At 47.8% G+C, this 24,876-nt stretch overlaps 2 protein-coding genes across 8 annotated transcripts; one reads left to right on the plus strand and one right to left on the minus strand.

Moving 5' to 3' along the window:
* Nucleotides 1-4,378: 4,378 nt before the first annotated feature.
* nr2c2ap (nuclear receptor 2C2-associated protein) lies at nt 4,379-22,882 on the plus strand. Of its 4 annotated transcripts, none has more exons than XR_013549090.1 (6): nt 4,379-4,482; nt 5,433-5,523; nt 6,513-6,618; nt 7,821-7,888; nt 10,070-10,364; nt 22,700-22,882. XR_013549090.1 is itself a non-coding variant. In XM_078424040.1 (5 exons), the coding sequence occupies exons 1-5, from the start codon at nt 4,379-4,381 to the stop codon at nt 10,262-10,264; spliced, it is 564 nt and encodes a 187-aa protein (XP_078280166.1). In that variant the 3' UTR covers nt 10,265-13,359. The 4 variants fall into 4 exon arrangements, 2 of the variants coding, with proteins under 2 accessions (XP_078280166.1, XP_078280167.1); XR_013549089.1 differs by lacking the exon at nt 22,700-22,882 and adding an exon at nt 11,220-13,359; XM_078424040.1 differs by lacking the exon at nt 22,700-22,882 and having other exon boundaries at nt 10,070-13,359.
* rfxank (regulatory factor X-associated ankyrin-containing protein) lies at nt 11,602-24,830 on the minus strand. Of its 4 annotated transcripts, none has more exons than XM_078424038.1 (9): nt 24,049-24,830; nt 21,530-21,845; nt 20,353-20,475; nt 19,427-19,492; nt 17,644-17,744; nt 16,210-16,335; nt 15,113-15,179; nt 14,069-14,149; nt 11,602-11,861 (listed from the first exon to the last, which is right to left on the minus strand). In XM_078424038.1, the coding sequence occupies exons 2-9, from the start codon at nt 21,828-21,830 to the stop codon at nt 11,806-11,808; spliced, it is 921 nt and encodes a 306-aa protein (XP_078280164.1). In that variant the 5' UTR covers nt 21,831-21,845; nt 24,049-24,830; the 3' UTR covers nt 11,602-11,805. The 4 variants fall into 4 exon arrangements, 3 of the variants coding, with proteins under 3 accessions (XP_078280164.1, XP_078280162.1, XP_078280163.1); XM_078424036.1 differs by lacking the exon at nt 24,049-24,830 and adding an exon at nt 22,895-22,984; XM_078424037.1 differs by lacking the exon at nt 24,049-24,830 and adding an exon at nt 22,509-22,887.
* Between the last annotated feature and the right edge of the window lie 46 nt (nt 24,831-24,876).

Below are 24,876 nucleotides of genomic sequence, written 5' to 3' on the forward strand. Positions count from 1 at the left end.
GGTACATGGATAGGATAGAGTTAGGAGAATATGGGCCAAACGCAGGCAGGTGGGAGTAGTGCAGACCTGTTTCCACGCTGTGTGACTCTATGTACAGGCGGATGAGATCAGTTTAACTTGGTATCATGTTCGGCAAAGATAATGTGAACCAAAGGTCTGTTCCTGTGCTGTATTGTTTTATGTTCTACGTTAACTAAAGGTTAATCGATGGAGCCGTTAGCCGAGAGAATGGTTTGAGGGATGGCAGAGGAATGCTGACTGAATGACTCGAGAAGATGAAACAGCTCGAACATTCATACTGAGGATTTCTTTCTACAGAGTTTGCCATCCTTAAAATCCAATCACTTAGCTCGGGGAAATGTGAGCTGCGATCACAGCTCGTGAAACGAGGAGTGGGAGAGATGGATTGGGACATGTTCTGAAGAGGACGTATTGATCGGAAGGGGCAAGGTGACTCCGAGTCAGAACTCCTACAAGAGCACAACATTCTGCAAGGCTGTTATAAAAATTTTTTAAATTCATATGTCCTTGTGTTTTTTGGAACACTCCTTTATTGATCTGCAGATTCAGCTATTAACTGGAATATATTGACAGTTCATCACTGTCACCTAGTGTGACCCCTGGGGCTCCCTCTACAGCAACAGCAGGGTGCAGCGGTTCAGGACGATGGTTCGCTCTCACCTTCACAAGGGCAATAAGCTGTGGCAATAAATGCTTCCTTTGGCATTAATGTCCAGATCACAAATTCTGAATAAGGAAGGTAAGGTGAGGCGATTCAGTACACGCCAGCAGAGAGACATTAACAAGAGTTCTGGCGCAGTTGAGGCTCATGTCTGGTGGCTTAAGAGAGAGATACGGCATGGAAACAGGCCCTTCCGCCCATTGAGCCCATGCTGACCAGCGATCAACTGTGCGCTGGTTCTAACCTACACACTAGGGAAAATTTACAAAAGCCAATTAACCTACAAACCTGCACGTCTTTGGAATGCGGGAGGAAAACCAGAGCCCCCTGAGAAAGCCCATGTGGTCAGGGAGAGAATATGCATACTCCATACAGACAGCATCCGTAGTGGGCCCTAGTACACTATTCTATGTTCCTGTGCTGCACTGTTCTATGTTCACCTTACTCTCTCTTCTCTCCACATCTGAACAGAAATCCTCATCCCATGGAGAAGTATAACAATTAGCCTACCCCCCCCCCCCCCCACCCCCACTAGCGCAAAGATAGGGCATTAGCCATCGTCCGGTACTTCAGCAGTGGCAACGAAAATTGAAAAATCTCTGCCTCAGCAATCTTCCCCTTTGCTTTCCACAACATCCTAAGACACACCTGGTCGGTCACCGAGGATCTATCCACATCTATAAATTGGAAGACTTCCAACACCTCCTCCTTTGTAATGTTGACTTGCTCCAAGATATCACTGATCCCTCCTATCAACTCACTGGTTTCCAAGCCCTACTCTGAAATCTCTACAATGCTGCCCAGGAAGTGTAAGGTGCCACTTAATGGCCAAATCCCGACTGGATGCGGCTAATTGGTCTTCCCATCCGCATGTTGCCAGGGGGAAGGGTTGATGCGAAACGCTTGTGTTGCCTAGAATTGATTTTTTTTTCTTTGCTGATTGTGTTTTGTTGCATTTCTATTGATTCCACCTCTGTTAAAAAAGCCAGGTCGAAATAAATCTATTTAAAAAAAATTCACTTGTCATTTATGATAAAGCTTTTCAAAAAGTATCTTATCGTTCACACAAAACATTTATATAGTGCCTTCCATTACCTTGCGCATTACAATGCCCCTCAAAGTCACTCAAAGCATTTAATGAACAGTAGCTACTGGTACAGTACAACCACTGGCACATAGCACCATTACCCACCCTCCTCTGAACAGAAGCAGCCCAAGGCTCTGAGTTATCAGTGCAGAGCGATGGAGAGAGGTGGGACTGGAAGCTCCAGTATGTGGGCCATTGGTACTGGGGCTGATGCAGGTAGAAGCTGAAATGATGGAACCATCAGAGGATAGAACATCCATGCCGAGCAATCGGGTCATTGGATGGGAGAGGAGAGAAAATTAAACCACAGTTCCCTGGATAAACAGAATGTAAAATAGAGAGAACATAAAGAATCAGCATGTTTAGTTTAGTTTAGTTTATTATTGTCACATGTAACGGGGTACATTGAAAAGCTTTTTGTTGAGAGGTGGTGGATTACATTTAAAGTTCGGAATTGTGAAGTGTTAGATTTAGTTTAGTGTAGTTTATTGTCACGTGCACCGAGGTACAGTGAATTTTTTTTGTTGCGTGCTAACCAGTCAGTGGAAAAACTACACATGATTACGATCATGCCATCCAGTGTGCAGATACAGGATAAAGGGAATAACGTATAATGAAAGGTAAAGTCCGATTAACCAGTTCAGTGCCACCCCCGAGTGCACTCGGGTCATGGCCAATAGTGAAAAAGAAACTTGGCCGTGAGCAGGTTAAAGGTTGTCCAAGGGTCTCCAGTGAGGTAGACAGTGGACAAGAGGAGTGAGAAGAGGCTAACTAAAGCAGAGGTTTAAAGGGTACAAGAACACAGGGCTGTGTGTGCATTTTGTTGAAAGTGGTCAAAAAGCAAACAGAATCCTGGGTTTTAGAAGCAAGGAACTAGGTACAAAATCAAGGAAGTGACACTAAACATTTGTAAAACAATCTCTGGCCACTGTTGCTGCGCTGTGTCCAGGGCTGGCAGTCACACATTTGAAAGGATGTGTGGCCTTCAGAGAAGGAAGGTTCCAGGGCTGAAGGGCTTTAGTTCTCTGGGCAGACGGGAGAGGTTTGAATGTTCTCAATGATTCAATGGTACTTTATTGTCACATGTAATTCAGCTGAATACAGTGACATTCTTTTTTGCACACAATTCAGTACATAACTGTACATTACTCTACATAAGTACAATCTTAGATTAAGTACAAGTATAAAGGAATAGTGTACTGAGACAGTATACAAAGAGATGCCAGGTTTCTGGCGCCATTTGCAAGTCCCAGTTGTTCCTCCTTGGAATGAAGGAGGTTGTGAGGGGATTTAATATCCTTCAGAGTACAGTCAGGGCAGGTAGAAAGTGCCCCATGGGTGAGGGGTGAATGTTTTTTTAACCACTTTCAACAAACAATGTGCTGATTTCCTAAAAGAGCCAAAAGCATGTTAGCTCGATGTTGAACACCACGAGAGGTCACACAATACTGGAGTAACTCAGCAACTCAGGCAGCATCTCTGGATAACATGGACAGGTGAAATTTCGTGTCGGGACCCATCTTCAAACATATTGTGGGGAGAGGGGGGAAGCTGGAAGGGAGACACCAGGGGCTGTTCGGCTCAGTGATGCAGTGTAGGGCGTTGTGCCGGAGCCACACTCACCCTACCCTGGATACGTGTCAGAAAGGGAACATTTTGCAGAGTTTCGAAGAGAGGGAGAGTGGAATGAGCTGGACTGCTCTCATGTAGATGGGCGGAATGGCCTTGCACTTCGCTGTAACCTTCCCGTGATTCTGGACAGCATTGATGTCAAAGTGCAGATTCTCCGCATTTCCGCGAGGGGGCGATGCCAGTGCTCCTCGTAATCAACAACCCGCACCGCAGCCAAGGCTTTGGAAGGCGAGCAGCTCCATCTTGTGGACGGTCACTGCAACAGCTGCATCTCGCTGCAGTTAATTCCAGGTGTGCAAAGTGTGTGTTCAGGCCTCATGATCATCTCTGCTCTCCAGCTTTTCCATCCCTCGCCTCCACGGACGCTGCTCGACCCGCTGAGTTCTTCCAGAACCTTTTGGGTTTTGTTTTGCTCCAGATTTCTATCACTCCCTCACTGGCCCGAAGTACTGGAATTCTCTCACTCAACCCCTCTACGTTGTTTACTCCATGAAATGTAATTACGACTTTAATTATCGTGTAGAAAGGAACTGCAGATGCTGGTATATACCGAAGATAGACACAACTTGTTGGATTAACTCAGCGAGTCAACCTCCTTTATTGGGCTTGTGGCTGCCCGCAAAGGGGTTAATCTTTTTCCACAATTGTAAACAAAAAAGCGTTAGGATATCCAGGGATTCCATTCTACTTGCAAGCAATTTATACTGTTATGAGGTAACTTCACAGCTCCTAACCGCTGAACAGCAAAATTGTATTAACAAAAAATATATTTGCAAGAAATTAAAACTGGTGCAGACAAATGCAAATATATTTCTGAGATTGCAGACGCCAGCATTTTGTGTCTATCTTCGGTTTAAACCAGCTTCTGCAGTTCCATGCTACACAGATACGCTGCCTGAGTCACTCCAGCATTTTGCGTCTGTTGCAGTGATTGACAGCTTCCCGGGAGCCACAATCTACTTGACGGCGGTTGCCAGATGTGTCGCGAAACGGAGGCCCCAGTTGTCGCAAAGCGGAGGACGGACGGTGTTTACGGCCACGGGATGGCGGCGTCGGTGCTGTGTCTGGCGACGGGGAGCAGGTCAGACGGCGCGCTCCCGCGGGTAGAGGTTAGGGCGCGCTCCCGCGGGCAGAGAATAGGGCGCGCTCCCGCGGGTAGAGAATAGGGCGCGCTCCCGCGGGTAGAGGGCGTGGAGAGAATGGGGCGCGCTCCCGCGGGTGGAGAATAGGGCGCGCTCCCGCGGGTAGAGAATAGGGCGCGCTCCCGCGGGTAGATAATAGGGCGCGCTCCCGCGGGTGGAGGGCGGGGAGATAATGGGGCGCGCTCCCGCGGGTGGAGGATGGGGCGCGCTCCCGCGGGTAGAGGATGGGGCGCGCTCCCGCGGGGAGGGGGAGATTGGGGCGCGCTCCCGAGGGCAGGGTGATGAGGCAACGTGTTCCCGTGGTGAGGGGGGAAATGGGGCGCACAGGCAGGGAACAGTGGGACGTGCTCCCAGGGATGGGGAGTGAGGTTCCCAGTCGCGGGGGGGTAGGGTGGGACAGACACATTTTTGTGGGGTATAGTGGCACGCATTTCTGTAGGGGATGGGTGGGCACATACTCACCCGTAGGGTAGAGGGGTTGGGGTGGGTGAGAAGGGTGCACTCCTGTGGGCTGGGTAAAAGGTGGGGTGAGCACACAGTCGTGGGGGGTCGAGGGAGGGAGTGGATGTGAGGTGGAGGCACTGAGGGTTGGCAACAGGTGGCATTTTGCAGAGGATGTCTCTTGTGGAGAATCTGCAAGGAACTTATTGACTATACTGGGGAAAGTCCTTCCTTGGACGTTGCATGTGGGGATACCCTGAGGTCGGACAGATACTCCAGAAATATAGACACAAAGTACTGGAGTAACTCAGCAGGACAGGCAGCATCTCTGGAGAGAAGGAAGAGGTGAAGTTTTGGGTGAAAGACCCTTCTTCAGACTCCAGAAATATGATCTTTATCAAACATTTTCAACGTGTTCTCAAACCCCCCATTCTGATTTTGTCCACAGAGTGAGTTCTGTCCTTAACCGTGATGTGAAGCAGTTTGGAAAAAAGTTCCTGTTTGACCGAAATGAGGAAACCTGTTGGAATTCCGACCAGGTGAGTGGGTGGGATCCTAGGCAGCTGCTTGCTGTTCCCTTCAGGAGAAAGCGTGGCTTGTAGTCAATGGTGCTTTATTGTCACATGTACAAACACACAGTGAAATTCTTTTTTTGCATACAGTTCAGTAAAGTAATGCCATACTTAAGCAAAGGGTATGGCAATACTTTACTGAATTAGCGAATGTAAAGAAATAGACTACTGAGACTAGGTACTTGAATGTGCTTTAGTATGGATAGACACAAGGGTCGGCATGGACACAGTGGGCCGAAGGGCCTGTTTCTATGGTATCTGTGATCCAAATAAAAGATAGCATTCATAAATAGACAACAGAAGGGCTCTCCCTAATGTTTCTCCCCGTGCACCGATCCATCATTAAACCAAAATTGACCCAGTCACATTGTTGGCGTGTGATGCTGCCATGTACAGACTGACAGCTGCATTTCCAACATTATTTAATCAATATGATTTGATTCATTGACGGGTCGTGGGGGCCCTGTGGCACCGTTGGCCATTCCAAAGTGTCCACACTTTAGAAAATTAATTGGTGTGACGTTTTAGTTTTTTTAACTTGAGACACTGCATGGAAACAGGCCTTTTGGCCCACCGAGTCTGCACCAACCAGCGATCACCCACACACTAGTTCTCTGAAACATAGTAGGGGCAATTTATAGTAGCCAATTAACCTACAAACCTGCACGTCTTTGGAATGTGGGAAGAAACTGGGGAAAACCCACTGTACAAACTCCACACAGATAGTACCCGTAGTCGAACCCAGGTCTCCGGTGCTGTAAGGCAGCAATTGTACCACTGCGGCACTGTGCTTCTGGATTTCCCAAGGCAATGACGAGTGCTGAGGAATGGTGTTTCTGATTTGCTCTCTTATCACTTCTGAACCATAGAAATTTGTTCTTTCGAACCTGCTGTGCATTTTGAAATGTAATTGCCCGTTATTCTCTGCATTGACTGTGATCCTTCCTGCTTGTCAGGGCCCTGCCCAGTGGGTGTTGCTCGAGTTCCCTCAGTCCGTGAAGGTGACTGAATTGCATCTACAGTTCCAAGGCGGGTTCACTGGCCGAACGTGCAGGCTCCAAGGTAAACAGACATCGTGATGCCCGGTTAGTGGCCAGATGGGATGAACAGGAGTGCAGGAATGTATGAAACATACCCACCTGACACAGTGATGAAAGGGACCATATCCGGGTGCGGGCCAGGGTCTGCAGCCGGCCGCACCAGTGTGTGTAGCCGGCCGCACCAGTGTGTGTAGCCGGCCGCTCCAGCGTTTAATGCCCATCCCTAATTCCCTGGAGAATGGACCATTTACAACAGATTAGGACAGGTAAATCAACTACATCACTGCAGGTTTAGAGACTGGGTAAAGACAGCAGCGTTCTTATCCAAGGAGATGCTGAATCCGATCTGACCGTATGGAGTCTGTAGTTACATGGATCCTTCCTGATGCCAACATTTAACTCCAGATTCATTAAATGAATTCAGTTTAAAATTCCCAACTTCCCATGTGGGATGTGAACTGTAGTCCCAGGACCATTAGTCCAGTAATGTGTATTACTGTATACTATATAACCCCAGCCGTTGTTTGTTTATTGTGCATCATGTGTCTCGATGCATCTCGAGTCTAAGCCCTGCGCATGATGATACTGCAAGTTACTGCAAGAATAACTTCTTGCAAGAATAACTTCCTTTGGAAGATGTGAGCTGGCTAGACTCGGCCAGAGGAGTTGGTCTTAGTTGACTGTATGTGGGCTGAAAATGCATACATCTTGTCTTTTCTAGGTTTTCAGTTTTAGTTTTTAGTCTTAGAGATACAGCATGGATATTGGCCCTTCGGCCCACTGAGTCCTCACCCACTCGTTCACACCACTTCTGTTATCCCATTCTCATCCACTCCCTACACACTAGGGGCAATTTACAGAGGCCAATTAACCCTAGAAACCCACACGTCTTCGGGATGAGGGAGGAAATCGGAGCACCCGGACGGTCACTGGGAGAACATGCACAGACAGCATCCGAGATTAAAATTGAACCTGGGTCTTAGGTGCTAGCTCCACCTGCTGCACTACTGTGCTACCCCCAGTAAAATGGACCTCAGCAGCGTACAAATAACTGAGATTAATATAAGTTGAATGGGAATGGGTTTTGATGGTTGGCTCAGACTTGATGGGCTGAAGGGTCTATTTCCCTGCTGTATCGCTCTGTGACTCCGATTATTGTGTTTTTATCTCCTTACTCATTTTCAAACCAGCTACCTGATTAAAGTTAATTATCTTGTCTTGTAGGTAGCAGAGGAGGAGCCGATTTAATGAAAATAACCAATTTCTATCCCGAAGACACCAACTGCCTACAAATATCCTACAAAGTTTGACTTGGCCGTGCGTGGCTTTGTGGTTTTACTAAAGCTTTGAATCAGTGTGTGAGCTGCAGGAACAGCAGGGGCAGCGAGCTCACCCTCTCTCCCTGCAGCCACACAGTGGGGAGCACTGTGGACCCCACTCTGGAGCAGACACCTGCGACTTCATCTTCCTCCTACCGTACCGAGGAGACATCTGCCCCTCACGGTCTGTAGCAGCTTCTAGTTGGGAAGGCAGGGTGTGGGTCGTGAACTGGTTAAACCTGGAAACCTAATGCTTTAAAGGTTGTGGATTTTTAAAAAGGGGAAGCAGAATTGTGCAGTGCAAGATGTGCGATTAGAAATAGAACAGGACAGCACAAGAATGGGCCCTTCAGGCCACAGTATCTGTGCCGAACATGATGCCAGGTTAAACTGATCTCATCTGCCTGTACATGATCCATATCTCTCTATTTCCTGCACTTCCATGTGCCTATCTAAAAACATCTTAAATCTTATCTCCCTCCACCACCACCCATGGCAATGCATTGCAGGCCCCACTGCTCTCTTGTGTTTTTAAAAAAATGTCCCACATATCTTCATTAAACACCTGCGATCACCTTATAACAATGCCCTCTAGTGTTGGACATTTCCACCCTGGGGAAAAAGGTTCTGACTGTAAATCTTTTATAATAAACTGATTAGAAGATCCAATCGTGATTTTAACAGAAGGAGGGAGGTAGACACTGGAATTGGTACTCTATAGCACCTTTTAAAACTCAACAACTTAATAAGGTACTTTAAAAGATGGAAGTATTTTAAATAGAATCACTATTGCAATGTAGGAAAGTTGGCAGTCACTTTATACACGGTAAACTCACAGATAGCAAAGTGACGTCGACCAAATCAATTCTTTCCATCGTGCTGGCTGAAGAAAACATTTTGTCTCAAGGTACTACAGAGAAACCTCTAATTTTCCAAATAGCCAAGAGGCCGGAGAGGATCTCATTTCAACTTCCCATCTGAGAGATGGGATAAAAGGCTGTGGAGGCTATCAATGGATATTTTTAAGGCAGAGATAGATGAATTCTTGATTAGTACGGGCGTCGGGGGGTTATGGGGAGAAGGCAGGAGAATGGGGTTAGGAGGGAGAGCTAGATCAGCCATGATTGAGTGGTATAGACTTGATGGGCCGAATGGCCTAATTCTGCTCCAATCACTTATGAACTTATGGCACCTCCAATAATGCAACACGCCCTCTGTTGAACTAAATGATCAGTCTAGATTTTCCTACTGTACTATCAGTGTGACCCTACAGCCCTGTGACCAGAGTGACCAAGACATTAATACTTCGGGAGCATGGGGTGAACAAGAAATATCCAGATAACCTGTGATCAAATGGCACCTCTGGCGTTTTACTTGTGGATCCTGGATCAAACTCAACTCCAGCGCCATGGCATTGCGGTAGAGTTGCTGCCTTACAGCTCCTGAGACCTGAGTTGCATCCTGACTATGGGTGCTGTCTTTGCAAAGTTTGTACGTTCTCCCCGTGACTGCGTGGGTTTTCTCCGAGTGCTCCGGTTTCCTCTCACTCCAAAGATGTACAGGTTTGTAGATTCATTTGGATTTGGTAAAAAAAATCATAAGTTGTCCCGAGTGTGTGGGATAGAGCAGTGTAGAGATCACTGGTCAGTGCAGACTTGATGGACCGAAGGGCCTGTTTCCGTGCTGTATCTCCAAACTAAAAGTCATCAGCCAAGTAGTTAGATAGAGAAAGTTAAAATATCAGGGTTGTGGGCTGGAATAGTCTCATCCAGGTGATTTTAGGAAATGCAGCAGGCAAATTGCAGATTGGATCGTTGTCAGATCCTTGATCATTCCTGTCGATCTCCATCCCCAGCCAAGATCGGTAGGTGCAGATATAACATGCACATAAGATGGACACAAAATGCTGGAGTAACTCAGCGGGACAGGCAGCATCTCTGAAGAGCAGGAATGGGTGACATTTTCGGTTGAGACCTTTCTTCAGACATTCGCATGCTGCCTGCCTGAGAGCAAATTGGGAATTCTGTGGACTGCACCAGCATCCTTCCCACTCTTGTCCGCAGTGTCCAGCACTGCTTTATAACAAATCCTTACATTTACAGATGTATTTTTCACCAAATAAGTCACTGTCTTCTTCCTTAACCTGCAACTCACAGATTCTGCATCAGTGAGGAATCCATTGTTGATAAACTAAAAGTTATATTTGAGGAAAGCTCTGATTTCTTTGGGAGAATTATCCTCTATCACCTCGATGTTCTTGGTGAGAAAGCGCAGGAACCCAGTGGATGTCACTCGCCAACAGCAGAACAAGGGATGGGCAGAGACCAGCCTGAACTCGTGTTCCAGTGAGGCCGGACATGCATAAACAATGCCAGACGTGGCCAATTGCATCTGGAACTCACCTTGGAGCCATGAACAGAAAGGGACAATGAGGTTTCAAAAAAAATTGGTGGGTTATTAGTGTTTCATAATAAATCAGCAGAGTTTTATATTTTCACGCCATAAGTGTTCACACTTGATATTCGTTTGGAGTGCGGTGATGATTATGTAGGCACGACCCTGAAAACAGCCACAAAATGGCTCGTCTAATCGCTGGAGGAAGATCCTGCCTTTTCTCATTCTGGCCACATAGCTCATTCGGTGTTCAATCTGTTGGTTTGTAGTTAGCACTTTCACTTTCCATTCAGATCAAACACTTTACAATGAGCAAATTGCTTTCCAAGTCTAGACAATGTTGAAATGTAGGAGGCAGTCAATTTATGTGCTTGAGCTCCCACACAGCAGCTAATGTGGCCCAGAGAATCTGCAGAATTGCCACTGAGTGTCACATTGGCCAAGATCCCAGGAATGGCAACGTGAACCTGACCAGCCTGGTACTGTGGGCAATTCCATTGCCTTTAAAACAATGTCATTAGATTTTTTATAAGCATCTAAGATAGCAGACAGGACATACATTTCTGCCAGTGCACACCCTCTCGGGGGTGGGGGGTAAGTACTGTTAGATGCACTTGAGTATCTTCTTCATCCCTTTGAGACAGCCAATGTTTTATCTTTAAATCACATTTTATTGGCAGTCGTATGATTCAGACCTGCAACTCTTACAAGTGGTTTCAGGGGGCAAGAGGTAGTTGAGGCTCACTGCGGGTCCACCACTGCCTGTGGTGGTGAATAAAGATGGGCATCAAACACTGTGTTTACCAGGAACACCATCGTCCTAGAAATGGGTCAGAGAGGGGTTGGAACGCTTGAGAACATGGTGGGTGTTGTGGAAAATGCCTCTTTTCTGTCTCCTTTACATTCCCAGGTGCATACGAGTGGCCATTCTTCAAAGCCACTCAGTGAACAACAGGCTTCAGTGTTGAAGGAATGCATCACTGGAATCAGAAGGGCAAGAGTTCAAGTGTCTCTGCAGAACAGACCCACGATGTAGAATGCCATTTCAATGCGGTACTGGTTCAGATGCGGTTTGGGGATGGGACACGTCACACATGCTGTCCCAGAACAGGGATACCTGCACTGCCTTACCCACTCATCCAAGCCTGGTCAGTCAGGAACATATTCCTCTTGCTAGGATCTTACCTGCAACATTTGAAACAACTTTAAAAGAAATGAGTTGCCTGATCGTGTGAAACCACCTATAACTCCGAGTGAAAACATAAAAGCCTCAAGGCAATGGAGAAAACATATTAAAAAAAAATAAACTTTAATGTCTTGTTTACATGTTAGAAATGTAATATCTGTAGGTATCCTTCTCACAGACCAGTGCAAGGACAGAAGCTGGCCATCCTTTAACGGTACAGCTGACGAAGGATGCAGGAGGGCTGCAGGGTGGGAGAGTATTTTATCAGTGCTGCCAGGGGTATTGGCCGGCTCCCTTGTTTGTCCCATGATCACTCCCTGTTGTTCTGCAGCAGCTTCAGTACGTGGTTTTCAATGACTTGTTGAACTGAAAAACAATTAGCCACATGTAAACGATTTATAATGCAGCCCATGATCTCACTCAAGGACCACACCCTGGTCCAACACCGGCTGAGTCCATCGATAGATCTCGTGTCTCGTTAAGTAGAGCATTGGAGGCCATTCACCTGTTGAGTCAGTGCGGGATCCTGGTGGAGGGGTTCCATTAGACCCATTTCCTGCTCTTTCCCCACCGCCCTGCAAGTGAATATGTCTCCAATGCCCATCCAGATCCTTCTGAGAACCCCGCTCTACAGTCTGCATCACAGCCCACCCCACTGCAGGCAACATTTTCCATCAAGAGTGTTTTATTATCAAATGCATTGAAAATTAAAATTCTTACTTGCTGTAGCACAACAGGTTTATTAAAAATGTACTCAATAATAATAATACTCAAAGTACTCAATACATAGGATCCCACATTCTGCTTGTATCTTGCCCAAAACTTTAAATTAATTTCACACCAGGTAATTAGGAATATTGATGAGGATCAAGTGGTGGACCTGAAATTTAGTAAAGCTTTTGATGAGACCACTTCTGCCAGTGTGCCGAGGGGGGGGTGGTGGAGCAACAGACTGGGGTAGTGGGATGCTGAATGAGTGGGCTGCAATGGTGCCCAGCCCTTTTCCCGTTCTTGTTTCCCACTGGAACAGGCAATGGACAGCAAATTCCCCAAGCTCCCATCCAGTTTGTTGCAGACCCACTCACCTCAATCCCACACCCAAATCCCTTACCTGACAAAAATTCCCACTTGCAGTTTCCCACTGGCCCCTGCTCAATGGTTTGGGGAGGGTTCTGATGAGAACCCTCATGACTTCTGCCTCATTGGCACCAGCCACACCAACAAGCCCAGGATTTATCTGATCCACAATCACCTTGCCTTAACATAACTACTCTAAGGTTAAGCTGCATAAAATCTTTCCTGATCTCTTACCTTTGTCCACCACTTTTGGACTTGTCCAAAACTTCACAACTTTTGGTGTCTTTTATTTCAATGGTACTCTGCTGTTTTAAACGTCACTTTAACTCCGGACCCTGAAACTGCTCTATTCGGGTATTCCACAACACTTGAGAAGCTAGACCATAATGCTCGCACAATCTTGGTTTATGGTATGGTAATTGCCAACAGATGTATTTTGAAACTATGGAAATCAGACTCTGCTCCTCAGTTTGACTTGGTTAAGAGAATTAATGGGCATCTTACACGTAGAGAGGTTGAGATATGAATTGTCTGGCAACCCTCAAAAGTTCTTCAACATATGGAACCCAGTGCTGCAGCATATTAAGGACAAGTAAAACTATCCCCTCAATGCCACATGCTTTTGTACCTTCTTTGAATCCAGCAGTGAAAATATTGAAATATTTGACTTGTGAAAATTACCTTGCCTCATGATTTTGTGCTTTTTGTCTTTTTTGTCACATTGTAGTTATGTTTTTTTTTAATTTATTTTTATGTTTGTTTTTGTTTGTTTGTTTTCATGATTATGTAGGGAAGGGGAGGGATGGGGTTTACTGTTGTTGTTATATGCACTGTAATCAATTAAATTAAAAATTAAAAAAATAAACATAAAAAAACCAACAAAAAAACATAACCCGTTCCCCCCCACCTACTCTCACCCCATGTACCAATAGGAGCTCTGATGATGACCTTCCCTTACCCTCTACCTCCTTGCAGGTACCCAGTGCAGGATAATTGAAATGACCAACGTGTATTGCCTGTTCCCCAGGACCATGCATGGGTGGTACAGTTGAGATGGTGGAGTCTGGGAGGGACAGTACCGTAACCCCTTCACCACAACCCAAGGGCTGGACAACTGGGCCTATGGACTACCCTGTGGAAAGCCATGGGCGGCACAGAGGAAGTTGCTACAGCGCCAAAGACCTGGGTTCGATCCTGATCGCGGGTGCTGTCAGTATGGAGTTTGTGGTTCTCCCCGTGACCTGCATGGGTTTTCTCCCGGTGCTCCGGTTTCTTCCCACACTCCAAAGACGTGGAGGTTTGTAGGTTATTAGGATATGGTAACATTGTAAATTCTCCCTAGTGTGTGTTGGATAGTGTTAGTGCGTGGGGATCGCTGGTCTGTTTCCTGGTCTGGGCCCGTTTCCATGCTGTATCTCTAACTTAAATTTTAAAAACAGCCGACAGGAAGGAGGTGAGGAATCTGGAGACTGACGAAAGGGATGATGAGGACTTGCCTTTTTTGAATCCCAGGGCTACAGCCAAGTCCATGGGACTGTAACCAGAGTCTGCCTCCATCGTTAGATCAGCACCCCTGGCTGTTGAGAGAGCAAGAAAACAACAATTAAACCCAAAAGCTAAATAAACCTCAGTGGGTCAGACAGCATCTCTGGAGAAAAGGAATAGGTGATTTGTCACGTCGAGGCCCTTCTTCAGACTGAGAGCAGTATGAATATTGATTTATCTAACTTCAAGTAACCCTTGTATTCCCTCTTTCTCCATCCCTCCCCCACCCAAGTCGTACTAGCTTGTCGTTTTAATGTCTGTAACTCGTTTTCACCTAGCCCACAGCTAATGATGGCCTATTTCCTTAATCATTGTTACTTTTTTGACATACCGTTCATTCATTTGTTCTCTATCTCTCTAAATCACCATCTATATCTCTCGTTTCCCTTTCCCCTGTCTCCCAGTCTGCAGAAGCGTCTCGACCCGAAACGTCACCTATTCCTTGTCTCAAGAGATGCTGTCTGACCCGCTGAGTTACTCCAGCTTTTTGTGTCGATCTTTGGTTTAAACCAGCATCTGCAGTTCCTTCCTAAGCAGCTGAATAAATCTGTAGGTTTGCTACAAGGTTCCTCAGGAACCGTGCTTCCTTTGACTTGCATGGAAAGTCATGGAAATGTGACTGAATAGTACACAAACAAATGCTTTTCACTGTACCTTGGTACACGTGACAATGATAAACTAAACTAAAGATATATTCAATAGTTTCAGGTTATGCAGAGAGATGACACGAGGAGAGATTCACCACCCAAAGAGCAAGTTAAAAGTGGGGAAGTAAGTTGGAATTCTTTTTTCATAAGCGTACAATATAACTGTGGAATGAGTTACCAGAAAGCTCTGAAGAAATGGGGAAGAGTAAAAAGAAAATTGAATTTCTGGAGTAACAAACTGTGGTGGGAGCATAGCATTTCTCTTGTTCTTAGCTTTTTCTTCAGAGATGCTGCCTGACCCGCTGAGTTACTCCAGCACTATGTCTAACTCCAATCATTCAGACTTACCCAGTAGAGCTTCCACACAGCGTACATGGTTCCCATGCACTGCATACAGCAGTGGAGTGCCACCATTCTGCGGGAGAGAATGGCTTGTGTTTGAAAAAGCTTTTATGTCCCTTTGAGAATCTCAAGGCATTTATTTACCAGTCAGGAAGCACCTTTGTAGTGTTGTGGCAAATGTATTTGTTCACGAGATGTGCACATTACCGACATCTGATGAGGAAATACATTCCCATCTCCAATTAGCAGAGGCATTTCCATCTCCAATGATCACAGCAAAATATGTGAGAATGCGAGAATGATCCAATGAACAGTCTGTGATGCTGATACAATCAGGAGCCAGGGCGCTGGGAGAACTCCCCTGCCCTTCAGAACAACAGCGTGATACGTTATAAGGAGGCCCTGGCGTGGGATACTTTGCAACTTTGTCGATGCCATTTATGTGGCGACTCTTTGCATACCTTAGGTTTGCAAAACAAACAAAGTATTCATCCATTCACATCCAGCTGACAGCAGACTTCTCATCCGGCCAACGCTCCATATTATTCCCTCAACCTTCTTAATCTGAGCACAAATATTACGTGGCATATTAGTTTAGCACCAGCTTGATGCAGCAGGATCTGGAGACATGATAGTTGTCTCAAGGGAGAAGTTGTTACAATCATGGCCTAATAGGAAGTATTTAAACAGAGGTCAGTTAAATAAATCAGGCGAGAGGAACGGACGGTAAGCTGGGCTGGTAGGGAAAGGTACATGAGGGGCGAAGGATGGGGCCAAATGGCCTGACTGCTGTTTATTCCAAGCACTACACCTGACCATATCTGTACACAGGTGCATGGTGTTCACCCTATCTGAGTAACAGTGAATTAGTTCATGAACTCACAGATCCAGAGTTAGTACTCAACTCCTACCCTCCTAGAGTTGGGACTCTGTTTTTACAAGACACAGTTTCCACTGTACAAAACCCATAGGACAAATAAGAACCGAGATATTATGGTGTCTAACAGTGGGGAGATGGGCTCAACAGTGTGACCTGCTCAGTGCCGCCCTGGCACAAGAGCAAGCAGTTCATGGCAGCCGATCTGCTGGAGCTTCAACCCTACCCAGTCGTAGATGTTGACGTCCACTCCGTGTTCAAGGAGCAGCAGGATGATGTCTGTGTATCCCTGGATGCTGGCCAGAGACAGCGTGCTCTCTCGCTCCTTCGCCAGGATACGTGGGTCAGCTCCCTGTAACGACAAGGGGTGGAATCACAGCTTGCCGCTGCCTGGGCCATCCTAATGCCGCCCATCACCCTCTCCCTGCTTGCTGTTAGCCTGTGTCTGAATAAAGGTTCCGATGCAAAACATCACCCATCATTTTTCTCCAGAGATGCTGCCTGATCTGCTGAGCTACTCCAGCACTTTGTGTCTATCTCTGCTAGCCGAAGAGTTGCCCCGTGCAAAAGATAGCAGGTGGCAGGCAAGTGGCTGCTCATGAGTTCGTAAGTTATAGGAGCAGAAGTAGGCCATTCAGTCCATCAAGTCTACTCCACCATTCAATCATGGCTGACCTATCTTTCCCTCTCAACCCCATTTTCCGGCCTTCTCCTCATAACCCCTGACAAAGGTACTAATCAAGAATCTATCGATCTCCACCTTAAAAATATCCATTATGGCCTTCTGTGGCAAAGAATTTCACAGGTTCACCACTCTCTGAGTAGAGAAATTCCTCCTCATCTCCTTTCTAAAGGTACGTCCTTTTATTCTGAGCTTCTGGTCCTAGACTCTCCCACTAGTGGAAACATCCTCTCCACATCCACTCTATCCAGGCCAAATAGGAAAGCTTTGACACCGAGCAGTCAGTTAGTCAACCACGTGATGATTTGGCATCGTTTCCTGATGGATTTTTCTGCGTTTATGATGCTCTTTTGTAAAGCAGTGGATCAAGAGTAACGGGGCTACAGTAGTGGAGATTTTCAACCTGCTCAATATTAACTGGATGGCCGAGGGGAAAAGATTTAAAAGGCAGAGGAAATGTTAGAGCCTATCCGGAAGAGGTTTTTGAGTGAGTGTGTGGATATTCCAATGGGAAAAAGGATAGTTCTGAACCGAACCTCAGGGAACGTGGTTGGACAAGAGGTGGGTTCATCAGTGGGAGAGTATTTTGTCGATCGTGAACATATGGTGCTATGGTACTATATTGTCACATGTACTTAGATACAATGAGACTCCTCTTCTGCATATGTGGAAGCAGGGAGCTGCAGATGCTAGTTAATACACAAAAGGACACAAAGTGATGGAGTAAAACTCAGCACGTCAGGCAGCATCTTTGGGTAGGAGTCAAGACACGAGATGTCACCTATCCGTGTTCTCCAGAAATACTCCAGCACTTTGTGCCCTTTTTTTTACATAACTCTCTTTCCAGGTAGTTAATGGCAAGGGTTAAGAATGGTCCTGGATCAGGGCTGGGCCAATTCCAATGAGGCGGACTCGGCAATGTTCATGAAGTTGCCTAGTGTGAACCGTGCAAGCCCCACTCTTGTTCCATGGTCTCACCATCTCCAACAGAAACCGCACCACGGCGATCTCTCCGAACGCTGCTGCCCACATCAGTGGTGTGAACCCCCGCTCGTCCGGCACATTCAGGAGTGAACTCCCTGAAAGACAGAGACAGCTCTTGTCAGCAGCAGCAGCATTTTACGAGACTTTAGAGATACAGCTCACCAAGTCCGCGCCGGTCAGCGTCATCCCATGCACTAACACTATCCTACACACTGGGGACAATTTACAATTTTACAGAAGCCAATTGACCTACAAACCTGTACATCTTTGAAGTGTGGGAGGAAACTGGAGCACCCGGAGTAAACCCACACGGTAACAGAAAGAACATGCAAACTCCGTATAGTCAGCACCCATAGTGAGGATCAAACTCGGGTCTCTGGCCCTGTTAGGCAGCAACTCTACAGCTGTGCCACCGTGCCTCCCTTGCCAAACACCGCTAACCACTTTACTTACCTGTGCCAGGCTCAGCCCATCTGAGGGGATCTCACAGGTGAACAACTCGGACAACTGGAACATTGGTCACTGATGGTCAATCAGATCGCTCTATGATGTCATCAAATGAGATGGGAGTGAGAGGAAGAAGCAAGCAACAAATCTCCACCGTCCCAGACCATCCTGTTACTCTGACCCTTCCTACTATTCAACCGGACAGGTTGAAGTCCACTTTCCTCTCTAAGGAGATGCTGCTTCTCCCGCTGAGTTATTCCAGCATTTTGTGTCCCTCCTCAATTAACAGCCTTCCCCATCAGAAATGCACCAATATAAGTGATGAATGTCTCACTTAATAGAATCCTATAGCATGGAAACGGGCCATTTGGCCCGAGTGATCCATGCCATCCTTCTGCCTTATCCCCATGGTCCAGCTCTTGTGCCAGAGCCCTCTGTAGCTAGGCGATTCAAGTGCTTATCTGGACTCTTCTCTAATGTTTGTTCTTGACACTCTTAGATTCTGAATTGTGCTACAAGTTGGTAGAACTATCTCACTCAGCTCTTAAAGATCACCAAACTTTAATCTCTCATCCCTGCGAACAGCAAGTCCGGAGACCAACTGAAGTCAAAGACCATCCCCTGAATCACAGGAAACAGATCTTTGACAAAAAAGGAGACCATTCGTCCCTTCAAGCCTATTCCACCATTCACTAAGATTGCGGCTGATCATTGGGAACCAGGGTCACTGTCTCAAGATGACGCCAGATGGTTTAGGACCGAGGTCTTGGAGAAGCTCCTTCACCCAGAGAGTGGTGAACCTTGAGATTCCAAGGATGTGGCCAGAACGAGGGCCTGAGCAATAGGAAGAGGTTGGGCAGGCTAGGACTTTATTCCTTGGAGTCCAAGAGGTCTTTTACCCAGAGTAGGTGAATCAAGATCCAGAGGACAGAGGTTTAAGGTGAGAGGGGATTTAGAACATAAAGGGCAACGTTTTTTGCTCAGAGGGTAGTGGGTATATGGAATGAGCTACAAGAGGAGGTAGTTGCGGCAGGTACTACAACAACATTTAAAAGACAGTTGGACAGGTAAATGGATGGGAAAGTGATATGGGCCAAACGTCGGTATGTAGAACTAGCTAAGATGGAACATCTTGTTCAGTATTGACAAGATGGGCTGAAGGGCCAGTTACCGTGGTGCATGGCTCTATAATAGCTTCCTATGGAAGCCTCAGGTATAGTTCAGTAAGTTGCAGCAGCAGCATCATCACAGGGTCTCGCTCATCGCAAGACTGTATGGGAAGAGGTGAGATCACCACGGCAGACGGGCTCGGCGACTTGCCGTTACTCACCTGGCTGAAGGCACGACGTGAGCTGGCACAGATCTCCCTGGGCAGCCAGCTGGTGAACCGACAAAGCTGTGAAGGAGAGAACACAGTCACGCCCAGCTGGTCTCAGTCTCCCTGTGTTTGCAAATTAATTCCCTGCTCCCAGTCTGAGCCCCACGTTGTTTGACACAGAGCAGGTGACTGGCTGCTCTCACCTTTCCATCACTGACAGGAGGCCTAACATCACATCCCCGTCTTTCCCACTGCCGGAGGGAGTGGCGAGCCAGTGTCGACAGTAGGTGGTGTCACACCGCGCTGCAGGGCCATGCACAGGGAGAGCTTTAGTTACCAAGGCAGTGTCCGTATCTGGTCAGTGTGTTTGGTTGCTAGGCCGTGTACAATGAGGCCTTTCGTGACCAGGCGAGTGTCCGGTCAGTGTGTTTGGTCGCTAGGCCGTGTACAATGAGGCCTTTCGTGACCAGGCGAGTGTCCGGTCAGTGTGTTTGAGTGCTGGGTCATGTACAGCGAGGCCTTTAGAGACCAGGCGCTGTGTGCTGGACCCTGGGCTTGTGTGCAGCAGGCGTTCCACCGATGGTCAGAACACTGCACCATGCCCAGGGCTGTACACAACCTTCAGGCCACGTGTGGCAGGCTTTGTGCTGAGCCCTGCGTTTGTGCACAACAAGCCCCACGCTCAATGCTGAGCACCCATATCAGAGGGTCTGCCCCATCAGCTAGAACGCACGTGGTGGGCCTGACGTGAAAGATCTCTGTCCAGGTGCAGGGCATTCTTGAGCTGCAGCGTTCCGGGCTCTGGCATTCTTAGATCTCTGGTGTTCCCAGCCTCACATTCCTGGCATGCCCAGGCCAAGGCGATCCCAGCCCAGGCGTACCTGGCCCCGACATTCCCAGGCGCACCGTTCCCAGGACCACCGTTCCTGGATACTCACTGTCGAGGTTGGCCGGGACGGACGAGAGCTCGTTGCCCCTCTGCCGGTTGGTGAGCGTGGTGGCGTACTTGTGCCCGGCACCGGATTTCTCCATGGACGAGTACAGCGGAGCAGCGGGACCATCTGGGGACAGAGCAGAGATGGGCGAGTTAGAGCAGGGCCGCGTGCTCGGGATGGGAGGGGAGGGGTCAGCACGATGCTAGCACCCTACCTCATGCGGCAGGAACAGGGAGGGGTCAGCACGATGTCGCCACCAACCCCCCTTGCAGCTGGGACTGTGGGCTCTGGGGTTGGGAGGGGTCACGCTGCTGAGACCCACCCCCCATCCAGCAGCGTCTGCTGCTCCATTGCAGCAGGCATCACAGTTGGCCCGTCCATCCCCGCCACAACTCTGGGCAAAGGCGGCCTCCATACTGACTGATCACTGACACCGACTATTGACTGACCCACTGACTACTGAATGACCACTGACTGACAACCCAATGGTCTGAACATTTAATTCTCTAATTTTAGGTAACTATCAATCCCCCTTTCCCAATTCGTCCTCCACCCCCCCCCCCCCCCCCCCCCCCCCCCACCACCACCCTCCTTCCCCTGTATCCCACCTGGACTCAGTTATTCTCCCTCCCCCTTCCCTTTCTTTCCACCTACATCCCTTCCGCTGGCTTCACAATTCACACTCTTCAATCCTTATCTCACACCTTTTGTCTTTTTATCTCTGGCCTTTGTCCGACCATCTGCCTATCAATCCCCCCTTCTCCCCTCACGGCATCTGGCTATCACTCTCCAGGCTTTGTCCAGCTTCACCTCTCTTCCAGCTTTCCCCCTCCCTCCCCTCTACACAATCAGTCTGAATAAGGGTCCTGATCTGAAACATCACCTATACATTTTCTTCAGAGATGCTGTCAGTGACCCAATGAGTCACTCCAACACTTTGTGTTTTTTTGTAAACCAGTATCTGCACTTCCTTGTTTTTACAGGGACTGCAATATCTAGATGTGAAAGGCCAGCACGAGGGCGTCTCCTAAACTTCCCATTCCCAGAGTAGGGTTCCCAGCCTGCTTGGTCTCTTCGGATGTTGGAATCAGCACCATTGCTCCTGTTACCCCGCACACTGACCCCGGAGATCATTCCCAGGGCCCCGAGATACCTCGCTCAGATACCTCCTCTGACGTACCGTTCCCCAAGAAAGGAGTCTCTCCCAGGTCAGCAGAGAGGTCTTCGGGCTCCAGGCTGAGTGTTATGATCTGCTCTGCGTTTTCGTTGACCTCCAAGGCCGCGTACGTAATCTGGATGAAGTTGCTCGGGGCAGCCACCATTCCAGGCTCCTTCTCAACAGGGTGTGGCGAGGAGGCTCTCTGGCTGTGATGGTGGTCGCCATTCCTGCCCAGTGTCGCCTGATCCTTCCTGGGACCACTTTCCGCGGTCCCTGGTCTCCTCTCCCCACCTCGGGGCAACCTGCCTTCCTCTTCATCCATGGCACAGAATTTCCCCTGAAATGGAACAATATATCACAATAATTACTCCTAATACATGTCTGTGTCTAGCCAGCATTTGAATTGAATTGAAAGATACAGTATGAAAACATGCCCTTCGACCCATTGAGTCCACGCCGACCTTCGATAACTCGTTCACACTAGTTCTATGCTGTCCCATTTTCACATCCATTCCCTGCACAGTAGTGGCAATTAACCTACAAACGCGCATGTCTATGCTGACCAAGATGTCTAACTGAGCTACCTACGTTTGGCCAATATCCCTCTAAACTCCATACAGACAGCACCCGTAGTCATGATCGAACCGGGGTGTCTGGAGCTACAAGGCAGAACCTCTACTGCTGCACCACCACGCTGCCCTACGTTTGTGTCATCTGCAAATCTGGCGACCATAGCGTCATCCAAGACATCCCAGCACTGATTTCTGTGCTATACCTCTCATTACAATCTGCCAACCAGAAACAGCCCCATTGAAACATCTCATTGAAGCCTACAGAATTCTTGTAGGATGGACGCAAAGTGCTGCATATCAAAGTGCAATCCATCTCTGGTCCAAAGCTTAGTCACAGTAACACTGCACATTTAAAATGTATTTAGCCTTCGCAACACTGCTCCAGTTTCAGTACTTTTAATATACATTTTCAAGTGCATGCACAATACCTGTGATGTCAAGGGACGTCTGCAATTAGTTTCACAAGGTTCAGCCAGCGAGCGTCTTCACAGTAAACACTTCCCCTTCCAAAAGTGAAAGTGGGGGAATATCCCACAATGCAGCGGAGCAAATATAATGCATGTATTTTGTTGCAATATTTATGATTTGCAACAACTTGTGATTTATTTCACAAATGCAGGGGACGCGTCTGCAGCCGCCCAACATCCCCGGGGCCCCGTCTACCCACCGGCCCGGAACCCAGAGCGTGAATGGCAGTCGCCGGTGCCAATCGACGTCAGCATTGCACGCAGCAGCCAATCGATACGAACGGGAGGCGGGATTTAATGGAAAAGTCGGATGTATTTTCTCTCTGAAACTTTTAAAGGACGTTTACCAACGGCGGACTTTGTTGACACAACATCACGGGCAGATTGCCTGCGAGCAGCCGCCTGCAGCAACTGCGCGGCGCCCGTCCCCGGATCCGGGCCCGGGACCGCCGCCTGTCAATCAGACGCTACCACCACCAGCACCCGGGAGGGGGACACTCGCCACGGCGATCTTCCTTCTCAATAGACAATAGACAATTGTCAAGTCAAGTCAAGTTTATTTGTCACATACACATACATACACGATGTGCAGTGAAATGAAAGTGGCAATGCCTGCGGATTGTGCACAAAAAAGAATTACAGTTACAGCATATAAATAAAGTTAATAAAGTTAATATAGAGAAGACAAAATTTATGATTGGTGCAGGAGGAGGCCATTCGGCCCTTCAAGCCAGCACCGCCATTCAATGTGATCACAGCTGATCATTCTCAATCAGTATCCCGTTCCTGCCCTCTACCCATACCCCCTGACTCCGCTATCATTAACAGCTCTATCTAACTCTCTTGAAAGCATCAAGAGAATTGGGCTCCACTGCCTTCTGAGGCAGAGAATTCCACAGATTTACAACTCTCTGAGTGAAAACGTTTTCCTCATCTCCGTTCTAAATGGCCGACCCCTTATTCTTAAACCGTGGCCCCTGATTCTTGGACTCCCCCAACATTGTTTCTTGCCTCTAGTGTGTCCAAATCCCTTAATAATCCTTTATGTTTCAATAAGATTCCCTCTCATCCTTCTAAATTCCAGTGTATATAAGCCCAGTCGCTCCAGTCTGTCAACATACGACAGTCCCGCCATTCCGGGAATTAACCTAGTGAACCTAGGCTGCACTCCCTCAATAGCAAGAATGTCCTTCCTCAAATTTGGAGACCAAAACTGCACACAGTACTCCAGGTGTGGTCTCACTAGGGCCCTGTACAACTGCAGAAGGACCTCTTTGCTCCGATACTCAGCTCCTCTTGTCATGAAGGCCAACATGCCATTAGCTTTCTACACTGCCTGCTGTACTTGCATGCTTACTTTCAGTGATTGATGAACAAGGACACCCAGATCTCTTTGTACTTCCCCTTCTCATCTCAACAAATATCACATTCTCCCCCAAATACAACACAACCTTCCCAATATCTCCCCTTACTTAATAACCGGGCAGGTTGTATTCGTTACCTTTTCACGTCGACTGAAAGCTTTCCACCTCACAAGGGAGAAGTTGTGTAGGCTGGGACTCTGTTTCTCTGGAACGAAGGAGGATGAGGGGTGATCTCATAGAAATGTATAAGATCATGAGTGGAATAGATCGGGTAGATGCCAAAGGTCGGTGAATCGAAGACTATAGGACATAGGTTTAAGGTGAAGGGGGAAATATTTAATAGGAATCTGAGGGGTAACTTTTCCACACAAAGGGTGTGGAAGGTGTATGGAACAAGCTGCCAGAGGAGGTAGTTGAGGCAGGGACTATCCCAACTTTAGCAGTTAGACAGGTACATGGATAAGCACAAAAAGCTGGAGTAACTCAGCGGAACAGGCAGCATCTCTGGAGAGAAGCAATGGGTGACGTTTCGAATCGGGGCCCTTCACGGATAGGACAGATTTGGAGGGATATGGACCAAACGCTGACAGGCAGGACTAGTGGAGCTGGGACATTGTTGGCCGGTGTGGGCAAATTGGGACGAAGGGCCCGTTTCCACACTGTTTCACTGTGACTATGTCTGGCGTCGAGAGACAGGAACATCAGCCAATAGAATGGGGAAGAGTGCAGGTAGTCAGTGGGCAGGGTCGGGGCGGGAATGGTGTCTGGTCACGGTGCAATTAACCAGGGGATAGAGAGAAGGCGGGGTCCGGCTCTGAGCGACAGTGCAAGAGGTGGGAATGATCGCCGAGAGCCAGGACAAGCAACCAAGAGAAAGGGAAAGAGGCGAGATCGTCTCCGAGTAACTGCGCTGGCAGCCAGTTGATGGAAAGGGGCGGATACCGCTGCTGTAGGAAGTAGGCAGT

The sequence above is a fragment of the Rhinoraja longicauda genome, chromosome 28 (genome assembly GCF_053455715.1).
Source record: "Rhinoraja longicauda isolate Sanriku21f chromosome 28, sRhiLon1.1, whole genome shotgun sequence".
Classification (NCBI taxonomy): domain Eukaryota; kingdom Metazoa; phylum Chordata; class Chondrichthyes; order Rajiformes; family Arhynchobatidae; genus Rhinoraja; species Rhinoraja longicauda.

Bases quoted from the DNA above. Each gene is read 5' to 3' on its own strand.
- rfxank (XM_078424036.1), bottom strand. From the start codon at position 22,921: ATGTTGTGTCAACAAAGTCCGCCGTTG. The intron at 21,846-22,894 runs GTAAACGTCCTT...GTTCCATTTCAG, and splicing joins GTCAACAAAGTCCGCCGTTG to GGGAAATTCTGTGCCATGGA. The intron at 20,476-21,529 runs GTACGTCAGAGG...CTCTGTCCCCAG, and splicing joins GACTCCTTTCTTGGGGAACG to ATGGTCCCGCTGCTCCGCTG.
- nr2c2ap (XM_078424040.1), top strand. From the start codon at position 4,379: ATGTGTCGCGAAACGGAGGCCCCAGTTGTCGCAAAGCGGAGGACGGAC. The intron at 4,483-5,432 runs GTCAGACGGCGC...TTTTGTCCACAG, and splicing joins TGTCTGGCGACGGGGAGCAG to AGTGAGTTCTGTCCTTAACC. The intron at 6,619-7,820 runs GTAAACAGACAT...CTTGTCTTGTAG, and splicing joins CCGAACGTGCAGGCTCCAAG to GTAGCAGAGGAGGAGCCGAT.